The 24,993-nt window shown below is 39.6% G+C and overlaps 1 protein-coding gene across 27 annotated transcripts in view; it reads left to right on the forward strand.

The window, feature by feature from the left end:
- Nucleotides 1–24,993, forward strand: part of TSPAN4 (tetraspanin 4) — a 411,890-nt gene that overhangs the window by 352,624 nt on the left and 34,273 nt on the right. For all 27 annotated transcript variants that reach the window (XR_008431354.1, XM_053944928.1, XM_053944930.1 and 24 more), the window contains one exon: nt 12,985–13,059. Coding sequence is in view for 26 of the 27 variants with exons in the window: in XM_053944928.1 (XP_053800903.1) it covers nt 12,985–13,059 (75 nt within the window). In the remaining variant the exon portion in view is untranslated. The remainder of the gene's footprint in view (nt 1–12,984; nt 13,060–24,993) is intronic.

Below are 24,993 nucleotides of genomic sequence, written 5' to 3' on the forward strand. Positions count from 1 at the left end.
AGCTGTAGTTAGAAAATGGCAGCTTTGTTCTGATGGGTTGTCAGTGGCTTGAACCAGTGACAAAGAAAATAAGCCAGGAGTCTGACTTGAGAAGGTTAATTTATGGACTTCCATTGGTGTTTTGTGTAGGTATTTTGTCCTGCATTGCTGGATAATGTAGCTGTACTGCAAATCTCTATGGGTTATCTTGATACAAAATTAGGAATCCATCTTTGCTGGTTTTCCCTTTGGAATTGCCATACAGTTCTGATGTGCATCAGAGCTGTTAGCCATATCCATCATCTTTGTGAATTTTAACAAAATGTTTGGCTTGTGTGCTCTTAACCCCACTGCACTGCTTGTGCTTTCCTGCTGAGGGCAGGTCCTTGCAGGAGCTGAGGCACCACTTTGCTCTGCCACTCAAACTCATCAGTTGTGCTGGCTTGATCATGGTTCTGACTTCAGGCAGCTTCTGTGGGTACACCTGAACAGACCATTTCTCTATGCTAAAGAGATTTATGTCTGATTAAGTACTTCAATGCTCAAATGTTGACCCAGCTGATCCTTAAGGGTCTAATCCTAATTATCTTTTAGGTTAATTGCTTAAGATCTATATTTGAGGAGCTAAATTGCCTGAATTCTCTGCCTTTTGGACATGTTTAGCAGGTATCTATATTTGTATGCTTACCCTGAAAAAGGTCATTCATTATTCCATGGATAGTTGAGGTTAAAAGTCTCAGTGCCAGATACTAAATCACAATGGGTTATATAATTTATTATACCTGTATTACAGTATCCCCTGCAGGCAGCCCATGAGGATGTTCATTCTGTATAAAACTCCTGCTAAGCAGAGGTAGCTGACCAGTAGAGCTTACTGTCTAATTAGATAAGACAAATGGAAAATATTATTATTCTTGTTAGACTAGGGAGCTGCAGCAAAGTGAAACTAAGTGCCTTGCCTAGGTTGCGCTGGGAGATTGTGAGAGAGCCATGAAGCAAATCCAAATTATCTAAATCTCAACTCAGTGCCTTCATCATCTTTCTGTGATTATATCAGAACATATCTAGCCATCCTGTGTACTTCACTGACCTTTAAAAAGCATTTAGTCCATGTTTCCATAATAGTAATGACAATTCTTTTATCATATGTATTGTGTCCAAATGAAAAATAAATATCCCAAAGCAAAATTATCTCTCCATTTTTTTTTTGTTTTGTTGAAAATGATAATTGGCAGCCTTAGCTGTTTTCCATGGGCAACACTGTAGGCTGTCCCAGCTGAGCTGATCAGCCTAATTGCAACACTGCCTTCAGTTAAATGTGAAACAGAACATTTAGAGAAGCTGCTGGAAAGGATCTGTGAACATGGTCTAGTGCATATGTTTTTGCAAATAGGGACTTACTTTTGGTCCAGGAGATCATAGGAATACTGGTAAAAAAACAGTATGGGGCCTTGTGTGAAGGAAATATTTAAATCCCTATTTGGTTGTTACAGCACACATGTATAGATACGTTTCCAGACACTTGAAACTTAAATAATAACCAGTGTCCTAAGAGGAAATAAGATTAATGGGTAGTTCTTTATTTCACCCTCAGATTTGGTGGCACTTTTTTTTTCTCTCCAATGATTTGGTTCCAAGAACACATTCTTCTGCACTGGTTGGGATGCAGCATGGCCAATACCAGATACCATGTAGGTATCTAGTCAAAAGAGGTAGAGTACGAGGGGATCCTACTCCACACATTACTTAAACAAGAATAAATTAGAAAAGAAAATAAATTAGACAAGAATAAATTAGAATAAATTAGACAAGAATAAATTAGAAAGGGCTTGAAACAAACAAAATGCTGATTCCTCTCTGATTATCTGAAGCCAGCTGCCTTCTTATAAAGCACCAAGGTTGGGTATGTTCCATCACATCAAGCATTAACAAAATTGTGTTAATTAACAAGATTAACAAAATGGCTTAGATACACCCACTACCCCTTATTCTGATATATCCTAATTTGTGGATAACCCTGATTTTTATTGTAGAAAAGCTGAAACAATGGTTAATGAGAAGGGGAAAGAAAATAATCATTAACAGATGTGTGTTCAGTTTAATTTAAATGATAGCTGTGTGTTAATAAGCAAGTAAATCATCACAGCTGCTGGAATGAATAAAATCAGAACTAAAACTTGATATTAGGTCAGGACCAGCTGTGGAATGCACTGATGCTATATACATATCTGTGTGACTATCCAGGTATCAAAAGATTCTTATTTATGGAATAGTCCAAGGGAAAAATGAGTGCCCATGGTGTTTTGTACTGTGCTGTTGAGAGTTTTCTGAACTCCAGCCAGCTCATCTGTAAGTGAAACAGTCAGAAAGAAAAGAAGGAAAAAGTTAATGAGTAGGAAGAAAAGGAAACTAAAATACCCTACTCTTTTCAATAGTATCACTGGATCCAGAGAGCTGACAGTTGAAACTTCATTGGTAACAGGGAATTTATTTCAAAGCAACTAAACAGGAAAGAAACAGCCTGTAAATGACTTCATCTCAGTAATTTAATGCTACAGATCAAGCAGTAGATTCTCATTCCAGTTTAGTACATGAGCTGGTGTTTTAGCAATCAAACTAGCAAAATCAGGGAAATGCTGGCTGCAGCCACAGCAGCGATCAAGTGATGCAGAGACCAGACAGATGTCATACATACAGCCTGAGAACATTATACATGATGTATATCACTTCTCTATGTACTGCTGTGTTGCATGTGAAATTCCAACTTGCTGCCTGCTTGGACTGGAGGTACTGAGCACCAGTCTCTCCTAGTTTGGTTGTCTCTATTATGAAGAATCTGCTCCTCTTTGTCTTTCAGTTTTTAGCTGCTTCTGCTTGGCTGGTACTAAAACTTGTGAGGGGAAGAAACCTGTCTGAGTCCTCCCCTTCCTCCCTTCTTTTCTTCAGCTCTGGGAGCACTTAATCACAGGATCTGGGAACTGAGGAGAGAAAGAATAAAGTTTCCTTCCCTCCTGGTTTTACACTTGATCCTAGGGTCAATGTGTAGGAAGGGCTTACCTCATAAGGTATATTTAATTTTCTGATACAGACTGATGCAATACCACTAATGCCTGATGTGCTTTGTGCACAGTATTGAGTTGGAAGGGACCCATAAGAATCATTGAGTCCTACTACCAGCTCCTTGCAGGACTGCTTAACTAAACTAAACCATACAACTAAGAGTGTCATCCAGAAACTCTGAATGGCTTGGAGACCCACTTCCCTGAGGAGATTCTTCCCTGTTAGGTCAGGGAAGAGCACTTTCCTAATGTCCCCATTTCTTTTTGTAGTGCCAAGACACTGCTTTAGCCATCATAGAGCGTGGCAGCACCACATTCTGCAGGAGTCAGGGGAGCTGTATTAATTTAGATCAGCTGAAGGTTTAATCTGAAGGTTTAAGCTGAAGGTTTAAATGGCTATCAGTGTGTGACTTCCTAACTCCTTGTTGATTGAAGTCTACTAGCAATATCAGCTTCTCTGTCAGTCTGTACAGGCTCAAGTTCTCCTGTCACGTACAAAGTGTCCCTTCTCCCATCTTTTGTCTCAGCATTCAACCAACTCTCATGTGCTAGAGGTTCTTCAAAAGAAACCTGCCTCTGAGCCATTTCCAGATCCAAACCTAGGATCACCTGCAAGAGCTGAAAGACAACAGAATTACTCCCATTTTGAAAGTAAATGACAGGTAACCTGTGTGTTCCTTGCCAGCCCAGACATTCATGTCATTTTTGAGTATAACATTTGCTATTTTTTTCTCCCTAATAATAAGATTATCTCCTTGGATAGAAGGCAATAGGCTTAGTAAAGCAGCATGTGTGCTTTTATTCCCAGTCATTCTTTTGTTATTTTTAGCCACCTTAGTAATGCAACCTAAAATGAAGAACAGCATTGATTTCTTTCTCTATAAGGAGCAAAATTACCTGAACCTCAGAAAAATGTAACTCAGGAGTTAAAGAAATGGGAGCTATATTTTGTAAATCACTGATGCCACACAAGGTACAGGGTTTATTTGATGTTATAGATATTTCAGACCCTCAGTATTACCAGCTAAAAGGCAGAATTAGATAGGCCACACTGCCTGCTTCTCTATTTTTTAATCTACTGCAAGACTGACATACGTGCATCTGATGCATCTGCTTCTGTGTAGCACATTTGAGAACCCCAAACGGGGAGTAAAACCAGCAGTAGAATTTAAATACAGACAAAATGCTCTACCTTGTCCTTTATTTTCTCCTTGCCCATTTTCTTCTCACCATCTCCTTCACTTACACATACATCACAGTTTCTAGGCACTGTTTTTGACACTCCTAGAAATAAGAACATTGCATGACATTACCATAGATGGAGTAGGTTGGATTAAACCCAAGCCAGAGCCTTTTAGTTGTATTGGCTGTATCCCTTACCTGTGTCAGATGGACTCAAGCAGCTGCTTTGTCATGACTGGAGTGGCACAGGGACTTGAAAGAGCTACTGTGATGTTTTATTTTCTTCTTCATCCACTTCCACTGCACAAATAAGATGAGTTTCTCTCCTGACTGGTATAAGATCACACTAGATCATGTCACACCTCTGCATTATGTTTGCAGAAGAAATGAAGCAACATATAAAAGTCAAAGGCCAGCAAGACCTTTTTTAGTGCTGAGGATCTGCTAAAGGGCCAACACCCACCCTCTGTTTGATAGGAGAGTGATACCTGGCTACTATTTGATGACATTTCATTGATTTTGAGTCAGTTTTTGTAGAATATGAAAAAATACTAGAGATGTCATAAAATACCACTTAAAATCCTTTGATGCATAGTATGGGAATATCAGGTCTCATCTCTCACTCATTAATACAGTAAGACTGAATGATTCCAACTGAAAGCAGTAATGAGATTAAATGAAACACTGTTAATGTGTTAAGGCTGCATGTGTTGTATATTTTCCCAGAAATAATTACTGCAGATTTCTCTGAGTTTTATTGATCAGCAGGAGTTTTTGCACATTCATAAAATACATAGTCCAAACATAAACAGAGCTGTACTATATATCCAGCAGGCATAAGCCATGAAAGGCTTTGTCACAATCAGAATGAATTAGCCATTAAGGCTTTCAGAGAATAATAGCTGATAAACCAAATTTAGATACATGATGTTTTCATAATGGAGTTTCTGTTCATGAATTTGCTCATATATATTACTGACTTTTTACAGTTTATGAGCAAACTTATCATTTTTTTTTATGCTGAAAAAAAAATGATTGTGAGGCTAAAGAGATTTACTTCCAAGGAAGTACTTAAAGAGCTAAATATGCCCAACATGGGGGGAGAGAGGGCTCAGATGGGACCATAAATCCTCAAATATTCAAGGAGTATAAATGCTGTGGACAGAAAGGAAACATTTGTGGTGCTGCAAAGGGCGGTAAGTAGGAGCAAGTGCATGGAACAAACGAAAGGAGCGTTCAGACCAAGTGTCAGCAAAACCTTTGGTACTGGGATGTGTAATCAGAATCCACTGTTTTGGAAATTGGTAGAAGCAAACTGCCCTTTCCCTTTGGCTCTGAAGTTCATGTAGTAGATTAATACACTGGGATTTTGTTGACTGTAATTCCAGTTATTGTTGAAGTCTGGGCACTGTCCTGTCATTTCTCGTTCACTGCTCTGTCTTTTTCTGTACAAGTCTTCCAGGCTGCAGAAGAAGTCACTTCTAAGTACAATTCCCACTGCACTTTCTCTTCTGTTCTCCTCTCCTTGCTCAGTACCTTGGAAAAGAAAATCAAAGGAAATTTAAAAAGAAAAAAAGAGAATCTTTTGTAATGTTCCTAGTCCCTATTAATATATCAGATCAAGATGCCTTCAGGGAATTATGTTAAATCAAACTTCTTGTGAGAACTACTGATTCATTGAACACTTTTGCTTTCAAAAGTGGCAGAAAGTTTCTTTTTTTTTTTTTTTTTTTGAGTGCTGACAAAATCTGTACCATATGAGTTTTTATTCTGTAAAAGTCAAGTACCAATATGTTATTAAAAAGCTATTCTGGGGAGTCTGAAAATGCTTGAGGATGAACTTCATATTGCTCTGCTTACAAAGCCAGATCCAACAATGGCAAAAATACAGGACCTATATAAAGAGTGGGTGGTTCTCCAGTACCTGGAGTTCTTTTTTTTCAGTATCTCAGTGGCAATTGTGGCATTGATTCAGACTTTTTTTAAAGTAGCTTGAATTTTTCCAGAGTGGGGAATATGCAGTAAATTTGGCAATAGTTTATAGCATTCAGAACCTCTGACAGTGTTACCCTTTTTGGTGCTTGACTAATGCATCAAAGTTTGTTGATGCATCTGTTGTCATAATTAGGTTGGGCATGGAGATGCTACACTTCTGCAGGAAGATAAAAGACTTTAACAATGCCAACCATAGTAATGACACATCTTCACTCAGTCCATTAAATAATATTTAAATATAAATAATGTAATCCATTATAAAATTATAGAAAAATTACAAAGCATATTAAATTTGAGGAAAACTTTAAATTTTCAGCAGCATGGTAAAGTGTGGCTCTAAGTGTTTATAATCTAAAAGTGTTTATAATCTAAAAACCAAGCAGAGATCTTTCAAATATACCTTTGTCTCAAATCAGAATAAAATTATAAATGTAGTAATTGGGTCTTTCTGGACCATACCAAGCCCCACATTCCTTTACATTTCTTGACATGGAGAAGCAATGACTCCTTCTTCCAGAATAAGAAAAGGCTACACCTAAAGTGCTTAACTCAATTTAAAGCTCCCCAGTAGAAGAGACAAATGAATACCAGAAGGGAAGGGATCCAGTGGAGAGCCAATGTGATGATTGTGGGGCACATAATGTGCGAGGACAGACTGAGAGAGCTGGGCTTGTTCTGTCTTAAGAAATTAAAGCAGGGAGTGTATTTTCTTCATGTCTTCAACTACCCTGTAGTACATTATAAGGAAAATAGAGCTTTTGGAAGGATTCACAGAGATGGTACAAGAGATAACAAACACAGGTTAAAACCAAAAGAAATTAGAGATACAGCATATTGTTGTTATATTTTTATCATTAATATAGTCAAGTATTGGAAAAAGGTATCCAAGGAGTCTGTGGGTAACTGCCCATCTTCATCCTTGGAGATGCTCCTAAGCTGACTGGGCACAGCTCTGTACAACTTTGTGTAGCTGACTGTGCTTTTAGGAAGGGGTTGAATCAGGCAGTGCCCAGAGGTCACTGACACCCTGTGTGTTTCTGTGATTCTAAGAGATTCTGTCTTCTAGCAGCCAGAGCTGGTTCATTCTTGAGCACCAAAGTTACATATATACACATCAGGACCACGTAGACTAATTAATAATCCTTCCAGGCTATAAAGACCAACTATCTTACCCCAAAGAATTGTCTGTAATTACTTCTACTGGGGTGTATATTCATTAGGAAGTGAAATGTAGTACGGAAATTAAAGATGATCAGTGAGTATTTGGTAATCCAGCCTCCCTAAAAGGCAAAATGCTTGTATCATTTGTATCATCACTGTACCAAACTTGCAGTTAATGTTACAGAGGAAGGACTGGCTGTAAATTTTCCTTCTTATTTTTGTCTCTTCATCCTGAGAGCTGGTGCAGGTGGAGGGCAGTTGTCTTGCTGGAGCATTTTCCAGGAGCAACCTCCCTGCTCATGTGTTGTACTTCATAGTGTCTGTCAGAAAAGCAGCCAACTGTCCACCTTGCAGGCTATTCAAATGTGATGGAAAACAGCACAGGCTGTCTGTTGAAGTTATTTGTTCAGTTTCATAGGAAGGTTATGCTAATTTGTATGCAGTTTGGTGTAAGCAATACATTTGCTAGGGCATGAACTTTAAAATTGTTTTGGAATGTATCACTGTTCAAAAGAAACAGCTGGCTCTCAGGTCTTCCTACTACTTTCATGTTTGTTGAAGAGGATTTGAATAATTCTTTGCAAGAACCTTCTGTCTCCTGTCATGAGCTAAGTTGAGAAATGGGTCTGGCACACTGAGATCCTACTGTCCCCTTCTGAGACAGCCCCCCATCAAACTAAAATCATTACTGCAGCAAGCAGTGGAAACAGAGCAGTCTGGAGTTTGCCATCACTTGTATCACATTTAATCTCACAGCAAAATGTTAGGAGGCTGGCAAGACAATCACACCTTGGTTTTCATTGTAATGGGTCACTTTTGCCTTTGGGAGACTGAGAGCAGGTCAGCTACTCTTGGCATGGAGAGGTGGGCAATTTGAGCAACATGATCCTGCTATTGAGAAAATTTGGGAAGGAGAGGCAGTGGGGAAGAAGATGATCCAATCCTGTGTATTAGTGTATGATGTCAGTCATCATGCACAGAGACAAGTGTCTGGAGCATCTGAGAAACCAGGGAATCCTGGTTTTTTTTGGGAGGGAAATGTTATTTACTTGTTGTTCTCTCTTTGTATGAGCAGCAATGGAAATGTGCTTTAAGTGACATACACAGGGTACAGATCTTGATTCTCCAACTGTTATCAACAACCTGAATGAACAAAACTGGAAGCAGTGAGTCAAAAGCCTGGTACAGATCCAGTGGGGACGGAATTGAAAGTTGAGACCTCCTCTCCTCTAGCAGACTTTTCTCTCTGACAGCAGGAGGGTGGTACATATCCATGATGTAGGTTTGGTACCAGTTGCATACTTCCTTTTCCATACACCTTTAATGAGAATCTCTGGGAAAGTCAAAGGCTTTGTAAAATATAAAGGTAGCTGCTGAGAAACTGGCTTTAGTTTTCTTAGGGGTTGGAAATTAGCAGTGGTAGACAGAAGGGTGTTACCTTACCTCCCTCCTCATCAAAGCTTCTATGGGGTTATTTCAGGTGTAATTTATGAAAAGCTGAGCAGTAGGGACCTCTCCACTGAACCTCTTCTGGGTTGCATCCCACTGTTTGACAAGTAGTATGGTAAAGCATTTCTCTGTACAAGGTCAGATTAATCTTTTTTTTATGGAGTTTCACATGAATGCTTTGCTTTAGGATTGTTGTTTCTCCATGCATAAATCTTTATTATACCAATAGCCTACAGCCCCAGTGAAGCAAACAAAACTCAATTTTTATTCTTCTCAGTATTTATCACCACAGTGAGAGAACTCCATTGAAAAGCAACTGTGAGAGTTTCCAGCAGGTGTGGTGGGGGTTTAGGTGCTGTGAGCCTTCAATGGGTTCATGTTTCTTCCTTCTAAATTTGAATGGTATATGCCAAGCTGGGTCTGGCCCTGGACTGGGCATCATTCCCTTTGAGATGATCCTGAGGATGGAAGTGAAAATGACCTGTTGTTGGGAGGTGCTGTGGACTAGAGGAGCAGGCTGTGAGTGTGTCCCTGCCTGCCTGTCAGATGAATCACAGGATATGCTGCAGTGTGCCTTGATTGCTGCTTTCCAAGGTGTTGGTTTGGGTTCAGGTACAGCTCTTCTTTAGAAGGGGGATGACAGAAGAGCTGACATGCAAGTGCTTATAGTTTTTTGCAGGTGATAAGTGTGAAGCCTCTGCCTTGAGGTTGATCTCACTGAATTAATGTTTGCAATGAAAGATACAGCACAGGTCTCTACTGTCTGCACATGTGGGGATTCATAATACTTTTTAATTATCTGTGATATAGCCATGAGGGCTCTGTCAATGCTTCCAAATGTAGAAAAAAATAGAATTAGCTACTTTATGCTTTTATATAAAACTGAAATATTTTTCTATGGAGATAAAGGATAATCCTTATCTAGGTTTTGACTCTCTGAACAATGTGCATTAGTTTTGGTTTACTGTATGGCTTCCAAGATTTGCAGTGCATGAAACCAAATTCCCAGCTTGGAGGATCCTCTCAGTCTGTGTAGGGAAAGATTTAGACATAATACATAGCTGTCACTAAGAGGATTTTTATTCTGATATTTCCTAGATTTTGAGTGCTTGACTCCACAATTTTAGCATCTTTTTTGACGTCAGTGTCATGCCTATTTCTCTAGTATGACCTGAGGAAGGCAGGAGCACTGTCATGGGCTCGCCAGAAAGTCCAGCCTCCTTCATTGGACACAATGGCACAGCTGGCAAGAACAGCTCTCTGCTCCAGTCTGAAGCTGGTAGCTTTTAGCAGAGTTTATGTTGTAGGGGGAAATACTCTTGAGATGTGAAATTTCACTGCATTTGTTACCAATTAAGATAAAATTTTAATTACTGATCCTAGTATTAAGAAATAATGACATACTTGAGAAAACACCTCTTCTTGAGAAATTTCACTCCAGACACATTTCCTCCCCCCTTGCCAGTCTCCAGTTCATTCCCTGCACATTTTACTTAGTCATGGGGATCAGTGCAGGATGCTTTTCTTTTATGGCCACTCTTTATTTCTTGCCCTTTTTTTTTCCATGGCTCCAGCATGAGGCCCTCCCCAGGCTAACATCCTCTTAAAGGCCTCATTCCTCCTGGGTATCTATGTAAGCAAGTGTCTCCTGCCTGGATTTTCTGCTGCTTGTAGGTCCAGTTTTTCTAAAACTTCTAGCCAGATAATATCCAAAGTCAAACCATTCCCCATCTGCTGTTAAAAATGTTCTTAATTGATGTAGCCTTTCTCCTGCAGTCACTCCCTGGCTTCATCTGTACTCTCTCCATGCTGCATGTAGAGTAGGGAGGGAAAACTTTCTTGAGAGCACAGGAAAAACAGATCCCTAAGTTTTATTCCAGTTCCTGGACATATCCCCTGCTCCAGGCCATGTCCTGTGAAGTGGGGCTAGAGGTTATTGGCTTTGGAGAGATGGCAGAAAGGCACCACAGGAGCAGAAAAGATCTGTGGGATAGTTTGTGGCTTGTATGGTCATGAGTGAGCGTGTGGGTGTACAATTTGCAGGCTTTAGCTGCTGAGCCCTATCATCTCTGTGATGTGTGAAATGCACACTCTTGAAAGCGAATAACTTTCCCACAACATCCACTCGTAGCTGGGTAAGACAAAAGGCTGAAATTTCTGTGCCTGAAATTGAGCTGCACTGTGTCAGGTCCCTGCAATAAACACTGCGGTATGAGAGGACTTCAAATTAAAGCAACAGAAATTTAACCTGGGAAGAATAGCATACTTTGCCCCTACTTTGCCCTTCTTCATTCTTAGAAGTAATTGGAGTGCTATTTTTGACATTCTTCCAAAAGCTTTTATCCTTTCGACAGAAACAAGCACAGAATATATCAGCACAAACAATTAAGGTTTGGCAAAATGATGAGCTGATGAAACTGAGGTCCTGGGGTAGGAAATGCTGATCACAGTATATAATGGGTAGCAGTCTTTCTCCTTTGTTCTAGAAATTGTCTCATGCAATCCTCTCTATGCCAGGGAATTTCACCGGGAGAAAATGGTGTTCACATGCACATTTTGGATAAGTGATGCTTTTATGGATGAGCACAGAAGTGCTCTGCAGCCAAATAGATACAGCAAAGTGTCTGTGCATCTTTGCAAAGAGGGATGTGCTTTGTCCTGTTTCACTTAATGCTATGCAGCAGGCTAGAATTGTAAGAAATAAGCAAGCTGCACCAAGACAGGTTTGCAAAGCCATACGGAAGGTCAGTGTTGGATGGTAATGATATGGAAATCAGTTTGGATCATGGGCATAAATGAAGTCTGTGATTCAAAACTGGGCAGTAATAGGATCCAGTATTAGGGTCAGGCAGGTGTAAAAATACTGGTGATGAAAATCTGAAAATAAATAATTTAAGATTCATGGGGCAAAATGCAATGATTTCTGTAGACACAGTAATTGTACCAGGGCAGGAAAGTATTTTCCCCTTTGTGACTTTTTGCCCTCCATTCAGTCACATAAATCCATGGGTTCAAAGGTTTGGTTTTGGCTTACCAGGCAGTAGAGAAATTCTGATAAAGGCTTAGTAGCTATTAAACTTTTATAGGTTTGCAGCCTTGTGGTTGAAGAGACAGTAATTGCATTTTCCTCTTGGGGATGGGATTCCAATTAAGTTGGTGCTGCTCAGTATTAGAATTCCAGCCTTACAGGTTGCTAAGTGTGTGAATTTTGTGTTATAGGGAGCTGGACCTTTGCCTCAGCCTAAAAAGTTTCCAAAATTATTCTCTTCTTTACCTATCTATGCAAAACTCAGTTTCATTTAATGCTCTGATAGCTCTTGCTGTAAAGTCTGCAAGTGTGTTGATGCTGCTGCAGACCCATCCAGTGTGGTAACAAAATGCAGAGGATGTGGTTTCCCTGAAGTGTTTGGCATTGCCAGCAGTTCCTCTCACTGAAGTAAATCAAAAAAGAGCTTAGAGCTGTAGAGAACCTACCTGAAATCCCTGTGTAAAAAGTTTTTATCCAGTCCTTTGAGCTTTTGACTCCTGGATTTTTAAGCAGTTCCCTGGCTTACGAGAAGAGAGGTGGCCCAACTTTGCTTTGATGCCTTCAGTACAAATCAGCCCCTTGCACCTGAAACTCGTGGGTGATTTGTGTAGCTCCCTGAAACTGCTCATAAAGCTACCTTGGTACACCTTTCACTTCCCCCTTGATCCCACAATTGCCCTTGAAAGGTGCTGTGACTTTATGGCCCAGGTTACCTTCTCTTGCCATGGGAAGTTAAGCTATGGATTTCATGGATATCATTGGATAGCATCACTAATATCCAGTGGGAAAAAAAAAAAAAAAAAGAAAACAAAGAAAACCTAGCATGGGAAGACTCCTGAAGTTCTGCTGTCAAAGAGAGCACTGGCTTGGTCTTGGTGCGGTCTTAGGCTGTTCTACTGAAACCAGTGCTATAAATGAGCCATGCTTATGCCCAGACACTGTGGTGTTTCCTCACTAGTCCTTTATCTGCTTTTTCAGTTGCAGCAGCTTTGTATCCTGCTGCCTGTATGACTCTCACTCCCCATTTTGCATGATCTGCTGAATGTACTTGCTGTGCATCCAGAAAAAGCTGAAATAGATGTTGATGGCTTTTGCTTTTGTTTTATCCCCTGTCCTTTCTTCTCTTGACAGTTTTTTATCATGCTGTTAATTATATTTCTGTTGGAGCTCACTGTTGTGATTCTGTTCTTCGTCTACACCGACAAGGTAAGTCAAATTCTTCATTTTTCTTTCCCCTTCAGCAAATTTATATGCCCCTTTTCCCTATAAATAAATCATGAAGCACTTGGCTTGGTATGCACATCATGCTTCTGTCTTCCTTGAGACACTCCTCTCAGAAGGAGCTCTCTCAGAATGCATAAGCAGCCTGGCAGGACTGGGCTGTCTTGCTTGCTCAAGTGTACAACTCAAGGTCACAGATACTGCCAAGTGCATCTGTCATTAACAAAAGAAAAGGAAACAAAAAACTTCACAAAAATGCCCACAAACAAGCACCAAAACACCCCACAAAAAAACAAAGAAGCCAACAAACCTTACTAGGAGCATGTAGGAAGATACACCCATCAGAGTGAGTAGGATTTTTAAAAATATGTTTATGGTTTAAGAACCACATTGATACTGTTAAAAAGGAAGTGTTCTGAGCACAGGCAAAGGCATAAAATTCATTATCTTTCCACGCTGCTCCTTGCAGCACATGTGTACTTAGAGCCTAGTGGAAAGCCAGGGTAAATGCATAAAAGTTCAATAAACACAGCTTTTGTTTGCACTTTCACATTTTCCTTATGTTTGACCATTGTTCCTTTAGTTATATAGGCAATATTGCCTATCAGAATTATCTTTATGCTTTTCTTTGAAAAAAATCTTATATAAATAAATCCAAAACAAGGGCATAATTGTGTGCCACCTGCTTATTCAATCAAAATCAAAAGTCCCTTACAATTGAAGACTAAGTGAACTTAATAATCACAGGGAATGTGACAAAATTTTGCCATGAATTAACATTCATCAGGTACATCAGTGGTAAACACTTTCTTTAGGAATAGAAAGACAATAGTAAAAAAAAACAACCCAAAAACAACACTATGTTCATTAATACATAAATTATTAATATAATTAGTAGTATATTAGTGATATGAGTGATTATATATTAGTCATATCAATGAGTGATTGTCAGATGCACTTCTCAAGGACTTCAAAGAGCTAGGTTCTATAGCATTCTGTAGCTGGAACATGGAATTAACTTGCCAGGTAATTACAGTAGAAGGGACAATTTAAAATTTCTTGTATGCATTATTGGATTCTGAATGACTTGTCAGCTCTTGGCAGAAAGATCTGCACATCGTACAGCAGTAAAGGCATCTACTTAATATGCAATGGGTCTCCAAAACCCAAACACAACACTTGGTTATGTTTAGAAAGAAAATCAGTTAGAAAATATTATCATATCATTGTATAACAGACTTGCCTCACTGTGAATATAATGCTGATTTTTGGTTACAGAAATGATTAGAAGTGCAAGAAAGGTGGAAGAGAGCTGTCATGAAAAGCGATTATGGAGACAACCTAGATTCAGTTTGGGAAAGGAAAGAGATCCTCTGCTTAGGAGATCTTACAAAGAGTAATTATAGTAATTTCTAAAATAATGGCAGACCTAAAATAAAGACCTGTCCTGAACCCAGAAGAAATAAATGGAAATGTTTTGGATTAGGTTAATAAAATAAATATTTCTTATATTCCAAGTCATTATCTGGTAGAACTCCAGTTGTTGGCTGGTGTTGAGGCTGATAGGTAATAAATGTGGGGGTATGGAGGAAAGAAAAGAAACCAATGAAGTATTTTTATTCATAAAGCAGTCAGTGCTGCTAGGTTGACAGATGTGTCACAGAGAATGTTCGTCCTCACTCTTCAGAGGTTAAAACAATGAAAAAGTATCAGGAGGGATTCCCTCCCTCCCTCCTTCAGCCTGTTGGTTTGCAGTGGGTTTTATTGATTGTTAATAAAGAAATCAGGAAATTAACTTTCCTCTGACTCACATACTGCAGAAGGTAGTACCCTGCAGTTGTCTGTAAGGTCAAAACAGAGTCTAAAATACGGTCTCCAATTCAAGTGCAGTTTTACTGAGTTAACAAATTGCTGTAGTCTGGGTATTGCACATGATCAAATGTGAGGCTCTTAATGTTCCCGTATGACTTTAAATCTTATACTGAGGAAATCAATAGTTTGTGTTACACTTTCAGTCCTGCCTACTGCAGAATAAATAAACCAGCAGCAGCCTAAAACTAATATTTTCATACAGCATCTTTAGAGTTTGTGTGCTGGCTTTCCTGGTGTGAAAAACAATATTGCCAGTTGTTTTGTACACAATTGTATATGGGGAAGTAACGAACCCAGACAAGTCCACCACAGTGATTCAGTTAATGTAGATCCTTGGAAAATCAGTGAAAGAACATTCTACACTGACTCTTGGCCATCAGAAGAAAGTAAGGTTAATTTTGTGTGCAGGAGAAAAGGACTCTGCAGATGATCACTTCGAGCAACACCAGCCACAAGGAGGGTGTACATCCATATGTATGTGGACACAGTGCATGGGCTCCTGGGCGGTGAAGCAGCCTCTCTGTATCCATTGCTGGCACTGTTGCTTTAGTGCTGTGTTAGTTACTGAAAAGCATCATGGCAAAAGTTCTTTACAGCCATTCACAGGTAGTTTTTTGGCACAGGGCTTTTATTCATTTGCTGTGGAAGGGTGTGCAGCTGTGGAGGTGAACTAGGACTCAACAACAGTCTCAAGTGACCTGTTCTCAACTGTTCTCAACTGTTGGGAGAAGCCCAAAAATTGCCTCTGCCTCTCATTCTAGTGACTTGGTTTTCTCTGAGTTTTTAAGCAGCCAACTTGATCTTATGCCCTAGGATGTCATGTTTTCTTTTCTTGATAGATAAAGGTTCATCTTGACCTAATGAGATAAATGCTGCTCTGAAGCTGAAAACTCTTTCTCTGAGCTGGCTGTCCAGTGTGATATTGTGAAGAGAGGGGGACTTGGAGAAAGCTCAGGAATCCCCAGAGTAGAAAGATAAAGGGGTAGTGCCTTGTCCCTTGTAACTGCACTGTAGATCTCGTGGGCAGGGCCTGAGCTCAAACCTTGTTCAATATTCTTCCAACTGTCCTGACTAGTTGGGTTACAAAATACGAATCTCGTGATTCTGCAGAAGTGAATATGGCCTGTGATAGATTGCGTTCCTATAGGATGGTTGTCAGAAAAAACCCATAGCCCTTTTGTTTTGTCCTGGCTGTTCCCAAAGCAGCAGAGGGACTGGTTCATAGGCTGTCTTCAGCTCAATGTGAGCACCTGAGGCACCTGGAAACTGCTGTTGACATTTGCACACATTCATATAAAAGTTCCTAAAGTATGGCTTTTAATTTTTAGAGGTCAGAAGTACCAGCCTAAGAGATTTGGTATTGAATGGAGTTGGTGTGATTATGAGAACTAAGGCAGCAGGTTGTTATCATTACTGAGTGCAGTATTTTTTCAGGCTGCATTCAGGCCCCCATTTGAAGCAGTCCAAACTCCAGTGACATTTCTGGAGTCATGTGATGGTTATGTGCATGGCTACCTATCTATAGACAGAATATACTCTTTAGTATGTTTTATTTTGATTCCATCAATGGAGGGCAGCATTTGGCATTTATAGATGTTTGACATTTCTATATGAGGCTCTTTGTGTATTTATAACAGATCCAGAGAATACTGAGAGGGTTAACCTTAATTTTATTGTGATAAGGAGAAAGCAGCAGAACCCTATCCTGTCAGAGGCTGGATACTCATATTTCTCAACACCATATTGGATCCTGCTAGAATGTAAATTATGCTAATAAAATGCACAGTCTTGTACCAGTTCTAACTTGTATAATCCTCCTGGTTTTAGTGTCTGTATTTATTTTTACTGCGATGGCTCTCCTGGTAGCATAGAAAAAGAAAAGTCTGTATTTACTTTTTTGCAGCTGTAATAGGTGATTTTTTTCAGTAGATGTCTGCATTTTATATGATTTACAGGCAGAGCTATGCAACACCCACAAATGAAAGAACATAACTAAACCACCATAATGTGAGGTTGGCTTTTGTGTGTGTTGTGTTTGGTGGGGGAGGACAGGAGGCTTAAGTTGTTGAGTTTTTGTTTTGTTTTGTTTTTCTTATTTTTAAATGTTATACATAACATGCAACATAAGTAACATAAGTCAGGAAAGAACAAAAGCACTGAAGAATCCCTGACTATGATATTTGATTATGGGAGCAGTTACTGCTATTGGCAACTTGAAGTTAAGATAAGAATTTTCAGTAAAGATTACGCCATTAACTCGCTTGGGTCCCTGTGAAAATTACAGCCTAAATTCCATGCCTGCTTAGCTGTGTTGGAAATGGCCCACAGAATAGCCCACAGAGGACTGAAAAATAATGGCTACTTCTGCTTTTCATGAAATGTGTGAAAATGTTCTTGCTTTCCATGCTGCTCCAATATAGCTTTTGCTGCTATCTTATAAAAATATGTATTCTGTAGATTGATGCATTTCTTGATTTGTTTCTGAAAAGAAATTGAAAATTGTTTTAATTTCTGATTGATATTTTGCCTCGTCCCATACAAAGACAGCAGGTTGGAATTTAGTGGATATGATTTCAAATACAGCTCAGTCCTCACAACCTCTTACATATTTGTCTTTAGAAAATGGAAAACCAGAATCTCTTCCACTTACTGCACTCATGTGCAGTTGCTCACAGAAATGATCTGATCCTGCTGAGCTGCTCAGTGGTGTGAGGGAGGGATTCACAAAAACCTGATGGAATTATTCATATAGAAAGTTTAGTTCAAGTCTATTGCAGAAACTTGTTCTCATTGGGCTTCTGTCAAGACTTAAAAGTTTTCCATGTTTGCCTTTGACAGTGCAGCATAAATGTCTCCTTGGGTAATGAAGTGCCTCATGTACCCAGTCAGCGCAGCCCACAGGGCTGTCCAAAATGCACACAAAAGGCCTGTTAATGTTGCTGAAAGTGGAGAAATGGAGCCTAAAGTGAAGAGACAAGATCACCCAAACTGTATGCAGTTTAGAGATGGTCTTAAGTTATTGGAAAACAACAGGCTGTGGAAAATCATGCAAAACTGGCAGAATGGTCACTGTACCACTATTCAGTCAGATGGCCCTTTTCTAGCAATGTTTCTCCATCAGCATTTGACTTTGCCTACACCATCCCCTTCTTACTGCTGGAACTCTTGAGTGGTGGTAGAATTATTGGGTGTCTGTATCCTCCTTTGCCACAGTGAACAGGGCTGTTCCTGCTGCTGTGCAGGGTTGAGATAATTTCAGAACAGAATCTGTGTGCATAGTGCAGAGATAATTTCAGAACAGAATCTGTGTGCACTTGTCACCATGCAGAGAAGGCTCTCTAGAGGACAAGGGCAATTTGAACTCTCTCTGGTATTTCTGTGAGGATGTGCAAGTCCTGGAATATGTATGCAATGGTTTCTGAGCAGTCTGTGTGTTAATGCATCATTTTTCACTTAAAGTTCCATTTGGTTTGTTTGTAAAGGACCTTTACAATTATCAAGTCCACCAATCAAGCAGTTCCTGGCATATACCTTCTCTCTGGCAGTGTTCTGGAATTTGGATTTTGCAGAGAGTGCTGATGTAGCTAAAAACTGTTTTTCAGGATCAACAGCAGTAGGAGTGCAAGCAGATGTGGAGGAATCTATAGCTTGCCTCCTGGATGGTCATGCACTGCAATTACTGCTCTGTGAGTCAGATGCTCTAGCTCTGGTCAAGTATTTATTTCTCTAATGCAAAATAATGTTATATAAATGATGGTATAAAGTAAGAAAAGACTGAAGTGTCTTTGTGGTTTATTTTACTTGGTAATAAGCTTAATTTAAACTAGTTTATTAGCATTTCAGTACTGGTGTCCCACAATAGGGAGTTGCAGAAATTTCATCAAAAGAATTTAATTATAGCCAATTTACTTTGGCTTCTTTTCAGCAAAGCAGTCAGGCATAGGTTTAAATCTCTCCCTGTTCAGCACATAACCTAAGTGCGTGCTTGAAGCCATGTGACTGATTTAATCATATGCTCAAGTCTTGTTAAAGTTGATTTGCACCTTATGGGTCTTAAAAGAAATATTGCTAGGAAAACATTAAAGACAGTGAAGAATTCTGGAGTGTGTAAAGAGCCATCACATCTTTCATTCCATAAGGAATTTTGTGTAAAATAATGAATGCTTGCTTTAAAACATTATTGGTTAGCTTTTTCCATTTGTTCTGAACAGCTTTCCATTTGAACTCCAACACCATCACTTTAACCTTTTTTTAGGCAGGAGGGGATGAGGTGCATGGAATCTATTTGCCTGCGCAACTGAAAAAAACACACCAGAGGAAATCCCAGTAGTTTCACTAATTCATTTGTCTAACTAGGATTTCACTGAAAGTGCACTTCCAAAATGTTATTAACAGGCTTGTTGAAGGTTAGCTCAGTATTGATGAAAAGAATTAAGTGCATGCTCAGAAATAGGTGTATTTAGGAACAATAGCTGCAGATAAAATGCATTAGGGCTCCCCATTGGGAACTCTTGATCAATGGTTGATCAAGGCATAATTGATTTCTTGAATAAAATGTTAGCAGGGGAATAGGTGCAGGGAAAGGAAAATCAAACTCTCCTAAATTAAGCTCCATGCCTAACACAAATACCCTTTGTAAAGATCGGATAATGCAGCTGCCTGACAACTCTTTATGCCTTCTGTCTTCCTACTTTGGCTGAGTTCAGAAATTAAGATGAAGGTGGATGTCTCATCCTTGACAGTGTGGATTTTTGCTCATACTGCAGTAAGTTCAGTATTTTCCACAGTGTCCCACTGCACAGGAATAGTGCTTTTTTCTCAGGAGAAATCCAGTCCTGACCTCCACCCTGCATAATTGGGATATTAATTCCCCTGTCAGTATGGATGAATCAGACACAGCTGTTGCTGCCATTGTGCCTGACTTAAAGCCAGCCGGATCTATCTTTTATTTCCTGACATCACTAAATCCATCCAAGGGTTTCCTGATAAGTATTTGGTAATATATCAGTCTACAGCAGGAAGAGATGTAATTGGGCCTCCTTCTTGCTAGTTTTCAATCTTTAATTGCAGGTAAACTCATGATCTCAGAAGCACGTCAAATTATGTCTTTGTTGTGGAGTACTTTTTACAATTATCTGTTTCCCACAGCTCAAGTTTCAGATTTCATAGTAGACAAAATATAAATGGTGCAGGTCTTCAAGCAGCCTTTCCCAAGGAAGACCCTGGCATACAGTAGTGGTGGTTTTTAAATACTTTGCACATCTATGTGCTTTTCATCAATCGCTTAAAGGGCATTACAAGAGGTGAGTAGTTCAGTTCTGCTTTTACTGACTGGGAGAAGTGATGTTACAGGCCAAATCCTGAGGGTGCAGTGTATCCTGGGGAATGTATAGTGCTCTCATGTCTGAATGAATGGAAGGGGACCTTACTGTTCCACAAGACAGGTTTTCATTCAGTTTTGACTCAGATGTGGTCGCATAAGAAGCCATTTCAGCATCTGGGTGGATTTGAGCACTGACAGAGTTGGAGTGAGCGGCACTGGGTTACACACACCTCATCAACATCAGCTTTAGCTGGTGACTAACCCCAGCTTGCTTCTCTTCTGGCACTGATTTTATACAATTTTATTTGACAAAGGGAAGAATAGCAGAAGGAGAACAGAATGGTTTAGAAAAGCAATAAAATAAATAATTAAGGCAGCTATGGTGTTTAAATACAGGCAACATCAAATGCTGAGGGAAGACTGAGGTAGTATATTGAAACAGACAGCACATTTTTTATTCATTCTATGAACATTTTTGATGTGTCACAATGTGTATCAGGCTACATTAGAACATGACAGTAAACTAAATGCTTAACATTTTTACATATTAGAAAAAGAGAGGGGAAGATGACTTTTTGTGATGACCGTAAGCAGGCCAATAGCATATAGTCCTTGTCTTGGATTTGTCAGCTGCAGTTGTAGAGTGATGAGCTAATTTGACCACTTTATTAGACATAATTTGCAGCTGAGGTTTCTTCAACTCCTTCCTTTGATTTAACTCAGCAATGGTAGGCAGTGAACTAGTTGCGACAGGGATATGTTGATCAGTAGCTCCAAACCATTACCAGTTCTGGGTTCTCTTAAGGCTGGAGTGCATTGACTCCAAGGCCACAAATCATGCTCTGAGACTTTGTTTTACCCAAACTCCCTGATACGTCCGAGGCTTCTCATTGGAAATATTGCTGCGCTGCAAGGTGGTGAAGTCTTTTCCACTGATAATTTTGTGTGTTGAATTCTTGCTGTGAAGTTCAGGCATAAGGAAGGAGGTTTAGCAACTTTCTGGACACCAGCCATCGTACCTTTTGAAATACATTCCCTAGACAAAACCAGCATAATCAATAGTGATTACCAATCCGTGGTCATTGATGCCTGCTTGCTGAAATCATGTTTAATATGAACTAATAATCTTTAATCATTTGGGATCTTGGGCTCCCTGAATCTGTGTGCAACAAAGTCCCTGATTGACTTGATGGTAGGAAGTGACTGATTTGGAAGATAGAGTAGATTTTGTGTAAAGGGATATGTCTTGACAGGGAGCAGAGTAAGAGCTTTATTTTACATTTTCTGAGTGCACACATTTCTTACTTGACATATACAGTGCCTCTGATAATTTGGATGATGGTAAAAAACAATTCTGCTGCAGTGTCCTGGCATTAGCAATGAGTGAGGCTTGCAAAAATTGTTTTAACCATGGCACAATCTTAATTCACTTTATTGTACTGCAGTCATTTTGTGTACCCTCTTCTATGCCTTTAAATTGCAGGGAAGGCAGCTCTGAGAAAACAGAATTTTCAGAGGCTGCTCTTGTCAAAACCCAAATATTCCCCTGTTCCTGCTACTAATTGCCTTTGATACAATTTCTTAATGAGTTGATTTCTGTGTAGAAAATGGAACAGCTTATAGAATTATTATACAACAATAAATGTTTTCACTTTCTTGCTTTCTCCATTTTGCGCTTTACTGCCATAATCCAAGGGTGATGTTGTTCTCCCAGACGTTTTTGCCATCTGCACCTTGCCTCTGAACCACAGGAAAGCAGAACAATACATGTCATCTCCTTCGGCAGTGCTGATGTTGCCTCTGTTGACAAAGTCCTGACCTCAGCATTTAGGAAACCTTTTCAGAGGTCACCTTGAAGGGCATATTGTAGTGCAAACTAAATTGCATGGTAAATTGGTAAATTATGTAAATTAAGCAAAATGGAAAAGATACAAAAGAGCATTGAAGATATTTGAGGAACTACTAAAAGTCTTTATCCAGAGATATAATGAAAGCGGAAATTCACAAAGCATGTAAAATTTTGATTAAGAACCAGATGTTTGTCAGATTTATCACACAAGACATCTAGTTTTTCTTTTAAAAATTCATGACCAAAGGAGATGCAACAAGATTTGAATTAATCAAAATGGTTGTAGGGATATTAAAGAGCTGTGAAGCAAGCACGCCCAAGGAAATGTCCTATAGATTTCTTTCAGGTCCCCCTTTTTCCCTGTGAATAGGAAATGCATTGTAGTTGGCACAAAAGCAGCTGGATCTGTGCAAACAAAGAGAAGAAATGGTTTTTTTCAAGGTTGGTCAGCTTGGGAGGAAAAAAAAAAAAAAAGAAAAATTCTTTTCTTTTGAGGACTGAAGAAAATGGGGAGAATGTGCTGCATACCTTGAAGTGGGACTGATATTTAAGTAAATGTCAGCAGAGTGCCCTTGCTGCTGACTGCAGGTGACCATTCAGCAGCTAGGTGTGGTGTCCTGGGGCTGAGTGTTCTGCTGGAAGCCTGGTTGGTGCTGGCTTTGACACTAATTTATGTACAGATGGCAGGGGCAGCTCTTTTATAATGACTGTTGTCACTGAGAGCTGTAAGGATTGCTTCTCCCACTGCCTGCCCTAAGTGTTCTCTCTTTCAGCTCTGTTCATGGAGGTGTCAGTTTGCATGTGAGAGCTGCAGTGAGAGGTGTTTAGATGCGTAAGACTAGGACACTGGAACTGCTGCTGGATATCACAGTTTTGCCATATCCATTTAAAGCCTTTTGGGAGTTTATCTGCATGGTGCAGTATTACGTGTCAGCACAGAATGAATGCACACATCACCACTTTATATATGGTACAATCCTGCCCCAAGTAAAGTCAGTGGGAGCTGCCTGTTTTCTTTCATGAAGCTATTATTCTCAATTTTAGTATTTTTAAATCTCCTTCCCATTTCCCAAGTTAGTGATCCAAATAATGCTCACTTGAGTGTGTGGAATGATGTATTCCAGTGCTGTAGGAGATCCCACTGCCTGGAAGCTGCAATGATCAAGGAGTTTTGTTCTCAAACATAATGTCTTAATCTTGTGATGCAGGATATGTGAGATACTGTTGTCTGCTAAGAATTTGGTTAAATTTTGGCTACAGAAAGATCACACATTTTCAAAAGAAATGTAATTAATGAAATGTAGAATCCTCTGGATGTTAATTTCCTAATCTCTGCTGCGGCAACTTGGCTTTTCCATCCATGTTCTCAATGACTGTGCAGCAATCATGCTAGGGTATGGAATTGCAGAATTGTTTTGTTTAGAAGGGACTTCTTGAGATGTGGTAGTCCAAGCCCCTCTTCAAGCAGGAAGAGTGAGAACAGGCTGTCCAGGGCTGTGTCCAGTTGGGTTTTGACTATCTCAATAGATGGAGGCTCCACAATCTCTCTGGGCAACCTGTTGCAGTGTTGGACAACTGTCAGAGTGGCCTTGTTTGCTACAAGAGTGCATTTCTGGCTCATGGTCAATTTAATGTCCACAAATTCCCCAAGGTCTTTGCAGAGCTACAGGTTGTCAAAAGCTGTATAAGGGCAAAAGAAACAACATCCACTGCTCTCCCCTCACCCACAGAGCTGGTTGCCCTATTTTGGAAAACCGTCATGTTAGTTAAGCGAGATTTCCCCTTTGTAAACCCATTCTAACTGCTCCCAGTCATCCTCCTATCCTTCATGAGTTTGGAAAGAGTCTCCAGGATCAGATGCTCTATCCCCTTCCCAGGGATGGAGGTCAGAATTCCAAGCCCGTAGCTCCTGGATCTTCTTGATTGCCCATGTTGAAGATAGGAGTGGTATTTGCTCTCTTTCAATGGTCAAGTACTCCCCAGCCTGTCGTGGGACAGAGTCCTCTCTTGTCGTGTATGATATTGGCATTTCTTGTTCAGAACTTTCCATCATTGTGCTGGCAAAACAGCCAGGGCACTACATATCCTGGAGCAGATGAAATATTTATCTGTTAACACTCCTATTTCAGCCTTTTTGTCTCATTCTGGGTATTAATTTTGGGCATCTGCTGAAACTAGTCATCACTTTTCACAGAAATTATGGAAATTAAGTGTATCTGAAATCTGCATATCTACCAACAATTTGACTTCATTTTTTTGTTTTATGGTAATTTGTTGAAGGCATATAATGGCAAAAGCTTTCCAATAACAAAATGTTCCCAGTGGTGCATACCATAAGTTTGAAGTGATTAAACAAAAGGAGAACATTTGAGTTAAAATTGAACATGGACTTAAAGCTTTTCCTACTTACTGAAATGACTGCTTTTCCAATTAGGCTTTGACTGTCAATTAATTGGAATTGCTTTTTTAAAATACTTTGAATACCTGGAATATGCTTGATATCAAACTGCTAAGGGGGCAGCAGGGAGAGACTTTATTCCACATCAGGCTGGAATTTTTGAGGAATTAATATATGCTTTTTCCACATATTTGTTTATTAGATTTTATGATTGGTTTTGTTTATATTTTTGTATTCGTCTTTTAGTATCAGCTAGTGCTATTTATGGTAAAATGGAGAATTTGGGTTTTTGCTTTCCCATAATTAGTAGGACCATGCAAATTTCATAGGAGTTGGATTCTGGAATCCTCAGTTCCTTGCTTCTGATCCAGGGCAGCTCCCAGCACACTCCTTAGACACTTGAAAACTGTCAACATTACTGTGTAGCTCTTTGAGGAGATTGGATCAGGCTCTGAGATGCACAGCTCTGCTCCCTGC

Source organism: Vidua chalybeata, chromosome 6 (genome assembly GCF_026979565.1).
Source record: "Vidua chalybeata isolate OUT-0048 chromosome 6, bVidCha1 merged haplotype, whole genome shotgun sequence".
Classification (NCBI taxonomy): Eukaryota; Metazoa; Chordata; class Aves; order Passeriformes; family Viduidae; genus Vidua; species Vidua chalybeata.